Here is a 19007-nt window from a genome sequence, read left to right as displayed (position 1 = left end):
TCAACTTCATTCATTGTAATCAAGTTTGTTCAAAGTTCATTTTCATAAACTTGTTTTGTGAACACGACGTAAAAGTTATATATTTAATTTATTTAATTAATATTTTATAAAATGGCATCTGTTAGGTCTGTAACACGTTTTCTCTTGGGGAAAAATATATTCAACAACAATCTTGTAGCACCGACATCAAATGCTAATTTCGTGAAGTTCTACAGTGCAGGTGATTATTATTTTATTACTTGATTTCTTACAATCTCCATATTTTGCGTAACAGTTTCTAGCATGCCGGTTTGATCTCCCAAATAAAAAGAATATATAAAAATTCCATGTTATGATTATTCGTTCACGATTAATCTACGAAACCGCTCAATTGATATTAATGAAATTTTGCAAATATGTATTGTTTACTTCAACTTGAGACTTAAGATTCATGATTATTTAGAGTTAGTTATTTTTAAGATTTAGTATAGTATTTATCTCGATCAAAAAATGAACCCGGTAAATAACAGTAATCATATAGGATCAAAACGACTTGCCCGCTCAGCTAGTGTTTACATAAAATTACACACGTAAGTTTGTTAATTATCTACATACATTTATGTATGTATGTAGAATTTCGATAATTTATACTTTAATTATATTAAAAAATTTATTCTATATTTTTTATGTTTTATAAACTGTCATATGTTGATTTACCTGTTCCAAAACTAAGATAACTACTATAGAAAGTATGCATGTTGAGATCAGACTAACATTTCGCTCATGTCAAGAAACTTACAAAAAATTCTAAATTTATTAATTTTTTGTAACTATGTTACACAATTATAAGGGTAAAATTTAAATTGTTAGCAGTACATAATACTAAGAATCTACCCATGCTATATAACATATCGAGATAAAAATTTCATGAATCAAAAACTAAAAATTTCAGAAATTTTGCATCTTGTAGAGTTAGTAGGTCTTGTAAGTCGACACTGTGGAGAAAGAATTGTTAGTAATGAGGTGCGGTCACTCAATTGCTAACAATAGTATTTTCTATCAGGTTGGCTTCCCAGTGGTCCTTTCTGCACACCATTGTGGTTAATTCCTGATGAATTTGAAGGCATGAAGGCCTAACTGACCTGTATACATCCTTACTGGTTACCCTTCACAGGTACCCCATCACTGTGTACCAATAGGGCAAACAAGGTTTCATTTCATTGATATCCATAAAAAAAACTTGACATTTGTTAATATGTTATAGGCTCAATATTTTTTTGTCATTCCGCAACTCATGTTTTAGTGATGAAAATATTACATTTCACTAGTAGAACACTCCCTTCAAAAGACACTAACAATTTTAATTCCACTCTATGTAACCAATTTTGAACAACTATTTATAATTCTTTTTGCAATAATTTGGTTTTATTTGTAGGTCCCATAATAATTATACAATGATAGAAGATGCCATTTTTCTTTATAGAATAAAACATGTAGACACACTGTTCACCCTAAAGTGTACCATGTTTTATTGGTCAATAAAGTTTAAAATAATTATCAGTGTGTTTTTTGCAAAGCAAAATTTTATTATATGTGATACAATGTGTTTGGTTTCTAAACTCAGAACTTTTTAAATGAAAGGAACGTTTTATCCATCCCTTTATCACTTAAAAATAAAAAATAAGGGTGTGACTACAAGCCTCTAAGGTTGACAACCATTTCATTTTTTTTATCGGACTATGTAGCTTCAGAATAAATATCTGCAAAAGTAGACCCCCTACAGAGGTCATAGGTTATAGATAGTGTTTCTATCAGGCATAAATACACGGAACAGTAGATAAAACATAGTGCAAAAGAGTATCAAATGTAAATTTTAATGAAAACAATTTGTGTAGTTATTCTGCTTTTTATTTTATTAACCCTATTTTTTATTACATTTATCATTAAGAATGCTTAAAATTCTATGCATTCAAATAAACTTAACATTTATAGTATTATAAAGGTATAACGGTATAAAGGTAGGTCATGAGAAAAAGCAATATAAGAAGGTTATCATAAGCATTGCAGTGTATTCTGTAATGTCGATGTTTAAATCTGATGGTTACCACTGTCCATCACATGAAGTTACCAGCTTGTTTACCATTCTAATGTACATAAAAAACTAATTAAAATATAAAATAAAAAACCAATCCAGAGCAGAACTTAAAACAACCAGACACATTTTTAAATAAATTTAGTTCTCTATAACAGTTCTCTATCCAACTGGTTTTAAATTTTTTTTTTCTGTATATTGAATTGTATTTTTGTACATTTGTTCCCCCAGAGGAGCAGACTAAGGTCAGAGACCATGCTGCCATATTTTGAATTGCATTTAGTTGTCATTTTTATCTCAAATTTTGCCATAATTGAAATAGTTTTATTTTGTATGGAACAAAATCTTAAATTATTTATAGAATTCTCATTTTACTAATTATATTAAAAATTAAATAAATAATTAAATCTTATTTTGTGAAATGTTTGTTATTCAAATAATTTCTATAAAAATTGTTTTTTTTTTTTTTTTGGGAAATTGGAACCTTATTAAATTTTACCTCAAATACCACAACTATAGAGGTTCTCATTATAGCATAGATATAATTGAAATAGTACTGATGTTGAGTTCATGAGGTCAACTATTCATCATTATTTACATTATAATTTATTATAACTTCATTATTAATTATTATTTAAATTTATTAAATTATTATATATCTACAGATCCAGAGATAGATTGAACTAGATTAAAGTCATTGGGGCTGTTAATTAATGTGATAAATATGATAACAAGCAATTAATTGGTGATCAATTAATGTAATGGATATTGGTCTCAATTGCCATAATACATAATACTACATAACATAACATTCTTTTAGATATTTAATCAATTAAAAATATCCAAATCTTTTCTGTAGTGGATATACAAACGAATGATCCAGTTTAACTGACGAAAAATGATAAAATTATACATCCACATATTTAAAATGAGAACTAGAGGGGTTATGCCCTCCCCAAAATTTTAAGGTGCCCACCCTACGATCCTTCAGCCTTCAGCTATACGCAGACTTGTATAAGAGTCCATATACATCTTTTTAAAGGGATATATTAAGCATCAAACTCATCAAATATTAGAAGTTAAAATTTGGTTCTAAACTATACAGAGGAACACCAAATATCTTTATTTTAAAAAAGAATTCACGTAATTTTAGAAAACTCAACAAGATAATTTTTTTACGATAGGTACATTACGATATAAGAAATAATGAAATAAGTCTTGCAGAGAACTTATCACATTTGGACTGGAGTTATCTTATCATTAGGTATTATTTGCTTAATCATGTATTTTTATGTTGTTATTATATAATATTTTATATTCATGTATATTACCTAATACTAACCTACTTCTAGTAGAGATCTTAGTGTAAAACTATCTGTGTCCCACGGTTTCGCTCGCGTGCATCAGTACAGTACATAAAGTATCCTATGGCTCAATTGTTATATAACCTTATTTACCAGAGGGAGACTTTGTACAAAAGTCGATTGCTTGGGTACCTCTGTCCCATTCGTGTTTCTACCGTGAAGTAGTGTTTGCATGGCTGTGTTTCGGTTTGAAGGGTGGGATAGGGCGTGAATTTACAGGGTACAGAGAAATAACACCTGAGTCCTCAGGAATGACAACGCATGGGACAACGCCTTTAGGAAAGAAATATAATTATAAAAATATACAACATAAAAAAATGTACAAAGCAAAAACAGAGTAAAAGAAGCAAACAAACAAGATATCATATCTTGCTTGTTCTACAAATAACTTTATTACACAAAAAATACTTTTGATAAAATTAAAAAAAAAAAACAAAAAGGTGCTTTGTGTATATGGAGTTAGGATGTTCCTAATGGTGTCTCCAGGCCCTCTAGACAAATGGCAGATAGCAACATCGGATGTCCCATTTGAACTCATGGACTCGCTTGCGATAACGATTTCATCGATGGATTCGCTTGCCACTTTTCCGCCTGGTTCCGCATAGCACAGCGTATCCTAGCTCGAATACCCGGCGATTGGTGTAACTATGTACCATTTATTATTATTACTGTATATTTATTTATCAAAACAATATTTATTACAGCTCCCGCATACGAAAATATAAAGATCGATGTCGTGGGATCCAAGAAGAATGTAGGCCTCATCCAGCTGAACAGACCTAAAGCACTGAACGCGCTGTGCAAACCACTTTTCGTTGAGCTCGGAAAAGCTGTTACTGATTTTGACAGTGATAACAGCATTTCTGCCATCATTATCACTGGTAAGTAACATCTTCAACCGACTTCATTAAGATTGTGTTCCACAAATACCGACTTCAATTGTAGTTAAACCAATTTTTTTTTTATTTCAAAACGAATCACTGTAGCGATACGCAAGCAAATTGGTTAAACACTGATTTATTCATTGAAAGAACAAATAGAATAGATTGTTACCGGCCAATATTTACAATATTATTAGTGGCCAGTACGTGAACATAATATACTACAATTATTAACTATTGAGCCAATTTTGATGCACAGCTTCGCACGAGTTCAATATTTGTTTTTGCAACTTTTAAACTGTTCAATACAGTAAGGCTGATATTTTAACGTGTGTAAAAATACTGCACTAATATTCTGTAAAATGTTTCAATTAACGCTTTCTTTAGCAATATGATATGCGCGCGTTTGTACAATTTCTCCTGCGCCCCTCACCACCGCGCCCCGCTTACTATTCTCGCACGGCCAGCGACAGGTATTACGCAAAATTTTTACGTACTTATTGTTTTTATTTCGCATAATCGTCTGACCAACTGCATCAATTACCATGCTGTAAAAAGTAAACTTATCTCTATGAAATTACTATTTTGATTTAACTATTTATTTTTATAAAAATTCGTAAAGTATACGTGATATTTGTATCCAAAATTTATTTTATAAAATTTATTTCACTTTTAACTTAAAAACTATCTTTTTACTGCCATATTAAATTGAAATATATGCTGTCGCAGACTTTTTTATAAAGCTAAAAGTAATGAATATTTTTGCTATACTTTGTATTCCTTTACTTTAAATCGTTCAGACAACGCACGCCATATAAAATTTTTGCCATATTATAAAATGTAATTGAAGTAACGTTTATTGTCATAAATTGAAAATATATATTTACCAAAATAAAAAAGTAGGTTCATAAATAATAATAATAAAGCACTCAGGGATAATATACTTTTCTAACAGTGAAAGAATTTTTAGAATCCGGAGATTACCCCGAACATCCATACTCGCAAATTTACCTCTTTATAATATTACTAGCGGCCCATCCCGGCTTCACACGGGTGGACATTTTTACAACATTTTAAAAAGTGGTCATTGTGACATAACTATAATAGTTGAACATATAGTATCGCGAAGTTTTTTGTAATTATCGATATTTTCTTCAATATTTTAGAACATACTTTTGTTCCATCACCAATAATTTCTACAGCGCACGCGACGATAGATATAGCATTTTTTTACACCTTGAGTTACCTTACTAAAGTTTTAGTAAGGATCCCTAATCTTTTCTAGCAATAAATATAGCCTATATTACTCAGGGTGAATGTAGCTTTCTAATAGAGAAAGAATTTTTGAAATCGACAAAGTAGTTTTTTAGTTTATTCATTACAAACATACACACAAAAATACAAATCTTTCCTCTTTATAATATTAGTGTAGATTATAGATAACCCTGACATTTAGGTCAGATCGATCTCCACACGGTTCCCCCTGGAAACTATCGTCGTTGATTCTTGAATTCGTTACGATAGACTAACTAACCAGCTATCACCTCACCTATACCATATCATTGGTATTTCGCCCGCGTAAATCGCAACCCCAGGCATCAGCCATTAAAAAAATGCCAATGACAATTCTTCTATGCCATTATTAAGGGCTAAAATAATAGCATATGTGTTTATATGGTATCATGCAAGGATAGTGTTATTTATTATTGTGTCAGATAATGGCACATTGAACACAGATAAACAGCAATAAAGATTATCTGTTGCTACTATCAAAATGGACTCTGTTCTATTATTATTAGTAGCATTTTTATTAACAAACAACACTAGGATTTATAATTTTACAATTATAAATATAAATTATAAATCGGTTTGAAGGGTGGGATATGACGTGAATTTACAGGGTACAGAGGAATAACATCTGAGTCCTCAGGAATGGCAACGCATGGGGGGTATCATGGGCAGTATACTCTGTTATGTCCATAGTACTGCTCATGTCTATAGGTGACGGTTACCACTTTCCATCAGGTGGGCCGTCAGCTTGTTTGCCATTCTAAGTTGTATAAAAAAAATTATAATGTTGAGAGTGTGGAATGTATTTGTATAATTAAAACACTTATTATACTCCATAGAAGCGCTATGGAAACACTCTATCTATATAATTTAAGGGCGTGAGGTACGATGGTAATGACCATGGCAAATACACCAATTTTGTATAATAAGTGTATTGTATTGAAAAGTCTTTATTGTACATAATTTAAACTGAATACATTAAAAGATTTAATACACAATGGCGGACTTATCCCATAAAGGGATCTCTTACAGTCAACCTTTGAGAAGCTGAAGGAAAACTAGAATGTAATAATGTATGTAGTGTTTTAATTATACAAATACAGTCCACGCTCTCAACATTATTTATTTATTTATTTAACACAAAAATCCACAACTGTTAAAACACAACTTACATGCATACAAGTCTCTTATAAATACAGCCAATAATGGATTTTATTTATATAATCGAAAATTATAATTCTAAAGCAAAGTAGGTAAGTTACAGTGGATGTATGCAAGTAATATAAGTGGATGTATGAAAGAAACCATGTATAATAATGAATGTCCATAAAGTCAAGTTAATTAATATACAAAATAATTAAAATTCATGTTGCTACAGTTCAGATATTGATAGCAATGATTAAGTAATACAATTTCATGGTATTATAAATTATATACATATATTAACATATAAACTACATATAATATTGTACTTATTGCAGGAAATGAAAAGGCTTTCGCAGCTGGTGCTGATATTAAAGAAATGCAAAACAACACATACAGTGACAATGTAAGAGCTGGCTTCCTGAGAGAGTGGGAGGACATTAGCAACTGTGGAAAACCAATTATCGCAGCTGTCAATGGATTCGCGGTATGTCCCATGTATAATTTGTTCAAGATATATCTGTGTCAGTGAAGTATTGCATGAAATTCAAGGTAGGCGTGCTGATTCTTGATTACACTTATTTCGTCGTTAAGAGTAGTCTGTTTTTAATAATAACACGACATGTAACCACTCCATCCTTGACGAACACATGAATATATGCTCCATGAATGCTATCAACCAAAAAGAGAATATTCTACTGTCAATGATTGGCCGCATTATCGCTAAGCACTTTTTTATGCTACATGCCACAGTTACCACTTTCTATCAGGTGGACCGTCAGCTTGTTTGTCATTCTAAATTGCATAAAATAATCGCACTATCCCTAAGCACTTTTTATGCTACATGTAGCATAGTTAGCATGCTAAGTTGCATAAAAAAACCTAATGGAAAGTGGTAAACGTTTACCTATACGCATGAACAGTACCATGGGCATAACAGTATATTATGTCGTCCATGGTATCCTTCACGCGTTGCCAATTATAAAGAACTAAGATCTCTGTATAAATACAACTGCTTTACCCAGTAGAAAGCAGTGGGGAGAAAATAATGTTTGCCAAGTCTTAATAAGTCAAATACTAGCTGTATTAAATTAATTTATATAAAAAAATTCTAGTTGGGCGGTGGGTGCGAGCTGGCGATGCTTTGCGACATCATCTACGCAGGCGAGAAGGCCAAATTCGGGCAGCCAGAGATAAACATTGGCACAATTCCTGGTGCTGGTGGCACTCAACGCCTGCCACGATACGTCGGCAAGTCGAAGGCGATGGAAATCGTCCTCACTGGCAACTTCATTGATGCTTACGAGGCTGAGAAAATGGGTGAGTGGAAATTAGCATTCACGGAATTTGTAGAATGAGCTTTTTACTGAGCTTTTTCCCAGAGACTGGCGTCCTTCAAAAAGTAAAGTCGACTTCCACATGGTTCCCTCTGGCAACCATCGTGTTGGATTTCAGGTTTATTCAACACTATGGGCTAACAGACCTGCCTTTTCATTCTCACCGCAACACAGACCGAATTACCATTTCATTATGATAGATTAAAAAAATACTGAAAAATCAAATTGTACAGTTTGGAAAAATACACATATCACTGATATTAATAACATTGTGCATATGAAGCATAGATAACGTAAAGCAATGATTATGAATTCATTCTTGCGCCTCCTGCCCATTTCTGTTTGTTTGTATCTGCCCTTTTCAATCTCTACTCCTTTAACCAAAGGTTAAAGGAGTACAGATTGAAAAGGGCAGGAGGATCTCAGATCTGTAAGAGATTGCCCTAGCGATAAGACCGCCTTTTGTACCTTTATGTGTATATTTCAATCTGTATTTATGTTACTGTATTTCACTTGAATTATTCACTTGTCATTGTATATTTTTATTTTTGGTACAATGAAGATTTAAATAATATATATAAATAAATATTACAATGATATCATTAAAATTGGGCACATTAAATAGATAGATTAAAAACAAAAAAATACAGCAATAATGTGAAAAATGAAATCTCTTCACCAGGTCTTGTCAGCAGAGTGTTCCCAGTGGAAAAACTGTTAGAAGAGACCATTAAACTAGCAGAGAGAATTGGCACACACTCCCCACTGATCGTAAAGTTGGCGAAACAAGCAGTCAACCAGGCATACGAAACACAATTGAAGGCTGGTCTGCAGTTTGAAAAATCAATCTTCTATGGCACTTTTGCTACTGTAAGTCGTTACTTTATGGCCTCTTATACAGGGTATCCCGTAAGTCATGGATCAAACGGATTCTGGCGAAAATGGGGGCGAAAATGAGTTACGAAACAGTGGGGACTTTTTATTTTTCTTAAAATATTTATACTGGGAAGATATATTTTATAAATATTAAATAAAATTGTGCATACAATAGAATTCTTTTTATGTAAAGGGAAAAACACATATTGTGAGTTTCCAGTGAAAATGTTTGTTTAAAATTTTCCTACCGTTACTTTTAAAACAATAACTTGTTTGTGTAAACTTGTGGCCATCTTTAAAAGACTATTTTAAAAAATAATTACTAATGTACTTACTAATTACTTATAATTACTAATAGTACTTGTTTCTTTTCTAGGCGGATCGCAGAGAAGGCATGACTGCATTCGTAGAGAAGAGATCACCTAATTTCAAGAATGAATAATGCTCTTACTTTTTTTATACATACCAATATTTCGAATTTTATACTATTTTTAGGTGTTATCCTGTAGCATTAAGAGAAAGTGCAATCAGATTTATTCCAGGCTGATATTGTTTTACAAAAAAGTTGAATAATTAATATACAATTTATTTTTTCCAATTTGTTATTATTTTAAAAATAAGTCCGCTATTTCCTTTTATCATTCTTTTTTTGAGAATGAAAAATTCTTAAATGGGAATAGGTTAATGGAGATTTCATACTGTTCTCCTATATTGTCTGTCTCTATTCTAAGTTGTATATAGATAGATAGATGCATTAGAGAAAATGGCCTTGTGTTCCCGACATAGAATAGGCGGCCCTTTTCTTTCTTTAGGTGTCGTAAAAGGCGATTAAGGAAGGGCGAGGGATGGGCAGCAGCGTGCCTCTTAAAACATCTCTAAAGCCTAACTGCGGTTGCCAACCCGCCTGCCAAGCGTCGCAACTACTGGTAAAACCCCAACAGAGGCTTATATTCAGCAGTGGACAGTTAAAAGCTGATATGATAATGATGATTATGTTATCTATATAACAGTCGGTTTAAGTTCAAAAGAAGGCCCGACCTATACAATAATCGCTGAAATACGATAAAACACGATGTCTATACACGAGAGATACTTAAAAAATTAATATGAGGGTTCTTAATAATATCAATAAAGGTCAAAATAATAATTTTTAGAAATGTTGTCTCTCTGTCTGTCGGAACAAAATAGAAAGTGGTTTTTACAGTTGTGCTCGTGAATATCTTACTTAAAATTTGATATATGTAAAAATACAATCGAATTCAAAACTTATTTGAAGTCGATTGAAAATATATGGAGCTATTATGACTGTCATGTTTCTGAACCAGAAAAAAATTACTGTCATAATAGTCTATAAGGTCGAAATGTCAGTCAATTGAGTAAATATGTCAGTCTGTATCAGTCAATCGTAGACATTATAATCCGATAAAATTTAATAATCGTAGAACCGAATCTATACAATGAAATTACATTGACGGCCACTGACGCGACGATTTTTAAATGAGATGGTTAATAATTGTTTAGCTGTCACTGTTGGCAAAACGTAGAAAAATATTTTCACTTTATAAATACTCAATTATTCATAATTAATTAAATTATTAGCATATTAAAATAATTTCCATAATGCAAAAGAGCCAAAGTAGTTAACTGTAAAGTGTCGACGAGTAAGCTGGTGTCCTGAGTGCTTGTTTAATCGAAACCTATTTCCATGTTCTGGGATCATGTTTATCGGAACAGGCACATTATGCAGGAGTTTGAGGACATAGAAGTACACAAAACCAGTGTGTCAGTTTTCGTGGCATTGTTCTACTTGGAAATGCTTTATATCTTAATCATGACACTTTCGATACTCAATAGACTGAATCAGAATTTGCCATCGTAGTTTTTAATTGGATATTTTACAAATCGTGAGTAATTTTTATCCAATAATTGGTTTATTATTGTTAATGTAATAGTTTTTTTTTTTTTTTTTTTAATGGATGATAATGGAATAGTAACCCCACCCGTGCTATCGGTATACACCGGCGGGGCACCAGTGAAGGATGATAGGTGAAGATGAAGTAGATCAGTTAGCCCATTGTGACGAATTCAACAAGAATTGTTCACGATGGTTTCCAGGGAGAACCACGTGGAGGTCGACCTAATAAGGTATATTGCTAGCAATGGGGCTTTCAAACCCCATTGCTAACAATCCATTTCCCCCCTAATGTAATAGTTAGATTATATAAAATGAAGTATATAAGCATTACAACCTGCCCAATGTGATACAGAGACCACAGTACCAAAAGACTATATCAGAGGAAGACTACAAAAGTCGTTTGCTTGGGTAGCCCTGTCCCATTCGTATGTCTGCCTTGAAGCAGTTATGTTTGCATTGCTATGTTTCAGTTAAAAGTGTGGGATCTGTCAATGAAATTATAGGGCATAACACTTTAATCCTCAGAAATGGCAATGCATGAAAGATATTATTGGTGATATACTCTGTTATGTCCATAGTATTGCTAATGTCTATAGGCGATGGATCACTTTCCGTCTGGTGGGCAATCAGCTTATTTGCTATTCTAAGTTGCATAAAAAAGAGTACAGTCAACTTTGTCTGTGTGACTGGGACATATTGATTAACTAAGATAAAAAGTAACCTATTGTCTTCTCTATCTCAAATACTTTGTATGATCTTTTGTTGAGAGGATAAGACACTTTCAAATTTAATATAAGTATTTCTTAACCATTCTACAAATCCTTTATTTCCCATATCATTTTAAGTTTAAATCCTTACTAATGCTATTCATTATATCACCCTACTTATTTTGTAAAGATACAAACAAGCAAGCAGCTTGGCAGCACAAATACATAAAGAGGATTACATAGAGACATACGTAACTTTATACAAAGTCCGTCTTTGTAGTAAAATGCTAATTACTGAGTACATACATAATTTTAATTTGTTCTCTATGTAGCATACAATGTAGTAAATGTATTCAACTGATTTAATTCTTCTTAATAATTAACTACTGTTTTTAATTGGATAGTTAATTTACTTAAATCATGATGATGGTGATGTATTTAGGCAGAGAATGGATATAGAAACTAAATTGTAACAGTCAAGGTAATTTAAAATGGTTGTTCTTTTAAATTTGCATTAATATATTTATGTCAAGATTTTTTGTAAAATGAAATTTTATTAATTTCAGAAATCCTACAATGATTGATGATAACTTAATAATTTCTGAGAAAGTTTACTTGTGCAAGAAATCTAACATATATGTAGACCATGGTTCACTTCTACACCACCAGGTTGAAGGAATAAGGTTCCTGTATAGACAGTTTGTAAAGGTACTACTCTTAATTATATTTACTAATATTATAGTGTGCCATGTGGTCCTGAGATAGAATGGACCACCACTTTCTTTCCTGTAGGTGTCACAAAAGGCGACTAAGAGAAATTAATGGTTAAGGGATGGGCAGCAGCATCCCTCTTAAAATACCACCAAAGTCTAACTGCAAGTTCCAGTATACCTGCCAAGCGTGACAATTACAGGCAAAACCCCCCATTGGGAGAAGCATATGTTCAGCAGTGGACAGTACATATGATGATTGTAATGAATTTTATAATTGCAAAAGTGAAATTGTTTACTTATTACTTTTTAGTGCCTTAAAGTCTCAACCAATTTTCATGATATACACATAGCATTTGGGATGAAGAATGATGTAGGCTGTTTTATCTCAGTCAATCAATATATCCTAGTCACTCACTTACAAACTTATTTGACAAACCCTACATACATACATTTCCCAGAGGTATTAAACTCAATAATAATTTAAATAAAAAATCCCAGTAACAGAGTCGGTCATTGTGCAGCGCAAGATCCCTTCGTTTAGTTACTCCTATTCATTCTTCTAAATTCTATTCCTATTCTTTTACTATCAAAGCTATCCATCTCACGAACTGCTTACCTCTTTCTATTAGATCAACACAATCTCTTGCCTCATTCAAGAGACAGGTAAAATCTCATTACCTTGCTCTCTAATTTGCTTTGATGTTCACTACATGTGATTTACCTTGATCTATATAGTATATTAGTATATTTATGTTTATGTATTATTATTTATATTATATATGTATGTTTATGTATTGTAATCTTATTTTTATATTTAGAATATTTAATATTTTGTTTGATTCCTTCTTTGTATTTAGTGTGTCTGACTTGCGCCATCTACCTTTCTCTCTGTATTTCTCCATTATATTTATGACAGGTTGTCCATAAGAGATTGCTTTTAGCGATAAAGTCGTCTTTTGTATACATCTCTATTGTGCGCAATAAAGAGTTTATTATTATTATTGAAATTTCCAATATAAAGTTATAGTAAGTAATTAAAGTTAAAATTAACTTATTTCAATGTTTTAGAAAACTCCTGGAGTAATCTTCAATGAGCCTGCTGACTGTTTCTTACAAGTTGCTTTATTTATTAATGCAATTGTAAAAGGACAAGCTTTAGACAAGCCTGTGTTGATACTGTGCAATGATAGTGACTTGGAAGTATGGTCTCAACATTTTCAAAATAGAGTATCTGGCAATGGTGAGTCTATGTATCTTATTATTAATATATCATTAGAACTCAAAAAAAGTGTAAATAATTATCCTATAGTTGTACAAATCAAAAGTCCATTAATTACATAATTGTACCAGGTTTCGTTAAAATCCGTCGAGTAGTTTTTGTTTCTATAACAAACATACAGACAGACAGACACAAAAATTTTACTGATTACATTTTTGGCATCAGTATCGATCACTAATCACCCCCTGATAGTTATTTTGGAAATATATTTCATGTACAGAATTGACCTCTCTAGATTTATTATAAGTATAGATAACTATTTTCAAATCAAATCAAATTCTTTTTTTTTTTAAAGTTATTCTATGTTAGTTTCAACAAAACTTGGTTAACATTCTATTGAGATTGATCACAGACTTCTTGTTACTTTAATTATAATTTCTTTTTACTATTATTATTTACTGCAAACAATTAAATATTAGTATAAGAAAAAAAGAAAATAATTTTAAACTTATACCTGTTTTTCAGAGATAGTAGTTGAAGAGACTAATGTTTTTCTAAAAAAGAAAATATTTATTAACTCTATGAAAAAGCTGGATATTTTGCACCGCGGCAACTGGAGTATAATTGTTGTAAATGATGATACCTTTCTACAATACAAGCAAACACATCCCAAGTACAAAGCTGACTTCAAAATTTGGCTCACGACGATAGATATAAAAGTAAATATTGCATTATCAATTACTACTGGTATTTTTTTTTATTCTAGTTAATTTTTCATCTTTTTTTTATACCACTGAGGTGGCAAACAAGCATACGGCCCACCTGATGGTAGGGAGCTCATTCCACAATCTGAGTATTCGTAGGAGGAAACATCTCTGAAACCGCGCAGTATGCGACCATTGAGGCTGTAGGACATGAGGATGAACTCCCTGTCGATGGCGAGCCGTACGATGATAGAAAGTGGCTGTGGGCATCATATTAAACAATTCCTCTGAGCACAATCCATTGTACAGGCGGTAGAACACGCATAGTGAGGCAAAATCTCTCCTAAGACTTAAGGGTTCGATACCGCTTGTGAGCCTGGGATCATCGACAATTCTCATAGCTCGTCGTTGCAACGAGTCGAAAGGTTCAAGCTGGTATTTAGGTGCTCCGGCCCATAAGTAACAGCAATACTCCATGTGGGGCCGGATTTGCGATTTGTAGAGCATTAATCGCTGATCCGGCGTGAAGTAATGCTTCGCTCTATTGAGCACACCGAGTTTTTTGGATGCCAGCTTCACCTTATCTTCTATATTTGTGTGTGTGCTTCCTCCAAGTTTTTTTTTTCATGTGTAATAAAATTAAACCTGAGAAGTAAAGACAACATACATATCTGTCACGCCTGTCTCTCACTAGGGTAGGCAGAAACAATGGAACGCCAAATGCTTCGATTCAAACAAACCTCTTTCGGTTCTTCCACATTCATCGATCTTTTCATACACGCTCACCGGTTACAGTTACTTTTTAATTTGGCCCATGTTTAGCACGTCGCCTATTTGATCAACATACGTCCATCTAGAGCGGCCCCTACCGACGTCTCCATCCATTTTTGCTCGATAATTCTCTTTCGTTATTCTTTTTTCATCTATCCTCTCCAAATGGCCAAACGCAACATTTCCTAAGTAAAGACTTAAAAACAAAAACTGCATCGTTTAGTATTTGAATTAATTTATTTTGTTAGTTGTACTCATAAATCAAAACCATTGATTTAAAAAAAAAAATTAACAGCAGTTATAAAGGAAAAATCCGTTAAGTAAAATTATTTTATTTCATTCATAAAACAATTTTTTTTATTCATTATATTTATTTATACATACATTACATTTATTTTCCTAAAGCGTATGAATTTTTAATAACTTAATTTGTTTGTTTTTAGGAAAATTTACGATCCTTTACATTGATTTATAAATGGTTTTATTCAAAAGAGAAAGAGAATCTAGACATTATAAAAGATTGGTATGAAAACAAAAAGTCTGATATTAGAGAATGGTTAACGCAAACTATAAGAATAGAGGCTGTCTTAGAAGATATACTCTGGAGGCGGACCAACGTTTTAACCCCAAATATTCCCCAGGTACGCATTTTTATGAATAATTGCTAACATTTGGATCATTAGTAGCTAATTTAATATTAACAATCCTCCCATGTGTGCATCAAAACAATTACACTTTCCAAGTCCAGTTTTTTTTTTTTTAAATTCTTCTCGCCTGAGTTGTTAAACAAGAAAACAGTTATCTTGTTTCAGGTCCAATAGATTTTATTTCATTTTATTTATATTTATTATAGTATAACCTCGTGTTTATTTCAAATGATGCTGTAATCAACATACTTGACTTTCAATAGCTTTGCCATAATTGAATAAGAGTAATATATAATTTATATTAATTTATTACATAAAAGTAATTACTAATTAGAAACAACTACATTAGTAATAGAAAAAAAAGTAATAAATTAAAATAGGTCCAATACACCACCATTTACTCTCTCTCTCTATTTACTTTAGTATAACGGTAGACAAATAGAGAATGCTAACAAGCATTAAGTCCGCCCTGTGTACATATTTTAATGTGGCGAAAGAATAAATAAATATTGTATATTTTCATATTTCAGAATCAACCGGTAAACAAAGTGAGAAGAAAAAACAAAGATGCAACTGGGACCAAAATTAAGCGCTCAAGAAAAATCATTGAAGACAATACAGAAAATCCTATTTTAAAAAAGATAAATAATACTGACTTAATAGTAGCCACTTCCAGTGATAACGCTAATGATAGAATAGAAAATCATTACAACGAAGGTAGCATTGGAACTGATAATAAGGATAAAACTACTATAGTTGTCGAAAACTATATTGGTAGTAATATAAATTCACATAGACAAAAAATAAACAATATATTGCAACATAGAGAAGAGGAGTCTTCTAATGAACTCGACTTCAAAATTACTAACGAAACAGATGCTTCGATAGAAATCCGAACTAATAATATTGTTGAAGATTTAGAGGAAGAAGATATGAAGTTAAATTATTCTGATGAGATTCTATACGAACAAGAACCAAATGAAAAAGAATTAGAGCAAAATCAAACTGAAACTCCAATGGAGATCGATGGCAAAAATGAAATAAATGTAGTTTCTGAAGAAAAAGTTGTAAAGGAATGTAACAATGATAATATAAATGACACCCTTACTGATAACTCTAAAAATAATGTATTGCAACAAAAAACAAACGATAAAGATGCAACACAAAAACTTTTTGAATCATCTATGGAAATAGATAGCAAAGAAGATAGTAGTGCAGCGGTAAAAGCAATAAATATTGGCAATACAAATGGTACTGCTGTTCAAAATGAAATAAAGGTTAAAACTAAATCTAGAAACCAATGTTTTGATACCAAATTACAAGAAATGGAAGAGAAGGCTATGAAAAAATTTAAAGGCTCTTTGCTTGATAGTATATTTTGAATTATATCAAAGTGATAGCTATTGCTTAAAATGAATTGACATTAATAGGTGTAAGTGTACATAAAATGTTATATGGAGCCTATCCCAAAATATTGTTTCCCTTTTAAATGATGTACCAAAATAACTTATTGATAATATTAATGAATTCTAATAGACATTTTGTAACTCCATAACAAAAATTAAATATTATTTTATGTTTTAATTTATATTCTAGCTTCATTAGGTGTTGGAACAAAGTATTATTTTTGGCTTTGGCATTTATTAGGCAAAGATATTAGGACAATGCAAAAGTTATTGGATACAAGAAATATTGTCGTATCTGTATGTTTGCGGGGTTTTTAATTTTAGAACAAATATTATCAGTATTGGAGTGGTATTTTATTAGTCCATAAACTGTATAAATTTTAGATTTTATATTAATCAAATATTATTTTGATTTAAAATTGATAAATTTTAGTGAATTTACATGGGGGAATCACGATACGTGGGCTTGTCTCTTAGATTTATTTTTCATACCGATATTAAATATCGTTGACGTACACAAAAAAGAAAACTTTTATGTATTACTTTTTTATAATATTGTAACGATAAAATCGTGCCGATATTATGGTGCATTCAGTAACTGAATCTATATATGAGGCCTATAAAATCAAAGGCAACTAAACGCCATAAAATACATCTCATTTTCACACTGTACTCAAATATTTCTCATAATTAGAAGTTCTATTAATTAAAATTCATTTTATTTTCATCATTATTCATTTTTCTTCAATCTGGTTTAAACTATATTGTTCCATATCCTTGACAAAATATTAGTTTCTTATAGTTTCCTGAACATTTGACAGATTTGGATTTAGCTGTCTTTGATTTTATATGTCTCATATTCGATATATTACGTTTACAATGTGATAGCTGTATATATTTGCATATACTAGTATATAACTTATATAGATAACATTTGTATGGAATTATCTTTATTTTACTTTCATCTATTTTATGCAATCATCAAATAGTGTTATTTGTAAATTATGAAATGGATATAAGAGTTTGTCGGAGATTTATGTTTCACGCATTTTACGACGAATAAGTACATCTCCCCACCAAAATAAATAGCAAACTAATCTGTCAGTAGATACATTTTCGTTACCGCACGAAGAGAACAATACGCCGGATGTGGCCGTCTCATTCTATCTCAGGTATGGAGTAGTTAAACGTATGTCACGACAGATTCGTTTGCCATTTGTCTAGGTGGACTGACTCTGTTTGTATGAGCTAAATTATGTTTTCGTTTGTAAATATTGTTTTTTAAATAAAATATTAAAATAATGTTTTAGTAATCGAAAATAGTATAAGCATATCGAATGTGAAACTTCAATAAGAGAGTTTATATCTTCTTATAGTTTAAGGTTTTTTTTTTCACAAGAAACGACTTCAATCGTGGCAAAACTAGTTGATTTAATTTATAATGCACTGAACCGATTTTAATAAAATTTGTATAAGATTAATCTGAAAGTGCACCCTTTCAGATGAAGAAAAAATTCCGAAATCCATTTATAAATGACGAAATTCTGATGTAACAAACAAAAAAAAATATAACCTAATTTAGAACTTTTTTTAAGGCAGTTCAAAATGCGGGCAACACATTAGTTATATCTCTGGTATTGCCGTATTGCTATTGTCTATGGGCTGCGGCAATCACTTACTATTAAGTGGAAATTCCAAAAGAATATAGGTCGATATATAAGGTTGAGATTCCTTGTATGTTAATTCATATTCTTTTAGGACTTTTTTTTTTATTATGAAAATATTGTTTTTATTTCGAGTTGGGGTGGTATTTACAAATCTTTTCCAATTGATATATATTTATACTAAAACGCTTAGTAAACGTAACTTAAATATTGACCTTTATATATAAATGAAATTAGGTAAAATGATGTATTTATATTGTGTAGATTTTTATATTATTACTATTTAAATCTAAAGAACA

At 31.4% G+C, this 19007-nt stretch overlaps 2 protein-coding genes across 2 annotated transcripts; both read left to right on the top strand.

Annotated features, from left to right (window-relative positions):
* Positions 1 to 15: 15 nt before the first annotated feature.
* On the top strand, positions 16 to 9560 carry LOC113517980 (probable enoyl-CoA hydratase, mitochondrial). The gene is made up of 6 exons (XM_026902727.3): positions 16 to 220; positions 4140 to 4316; positions 7088 to 7236; positions 7865 to 8069; positions 8769 to 8956; positions 9339 to 9560. Exons 1-6 carry the CDS (start codon positions 112 to 114, stop codon positions 9402 to 9404), a joined length of 894 nt encoding a protein of 297 aa, XP_026758528.2. The 5' UTR covers positions 16 to 111; the 3' UTR covers positions 9405 to 9560.
* Positions 9561 to 10428: 868 nt separating this feature from the next.
* On the top strand, positions 10429 to 18343 carry LOC113517983 (myb-like protein D). The gene is made up of 6 exons (XM_026902731.3): positions 10429 to 10866; positions 12151 to 12292; positions 13366 to 13537; positions 14042 to 14235; positions 15435 to 15632; positions 16169 to 18343. Exons 2-6 carry the CDS (start codon positions 12161 to 12163, stop codon positions 17018 to 17020), a joined length of 1548 nt encoding a protein of 515 aa, XP_026758532.2. The 5' UTR covers positions 10429 to 10866; positions 12151 to 12160; the 3' UTR covers positions 17021 to 18343.
* Positions 18344 to 19007: the final 664 nt, after the last annotated feature.

The sequence above is a fragment of the Galleria mellonella genome, unplaced genomic scaffold (assembly GCF_026898425.1).
Source record: "Galleria mellonella isolate WM207_F2 unplaced genomic scaffold, CSIRO_AGI_GalMel_v1 utg139, whole genome shotgun sequence".
In the NCBI taxonomy this organism is placed as follows: Eukaryota; Metazoa; Arthropoda; class Insecta; order Lepidoptera; family Pyralidae; genus Galleria; species Galleria mellonella.
Note: the sequence above shows the minus strand (reverse complement) of the source record. Positions and strands in the feature narration are given on the sequence as shown.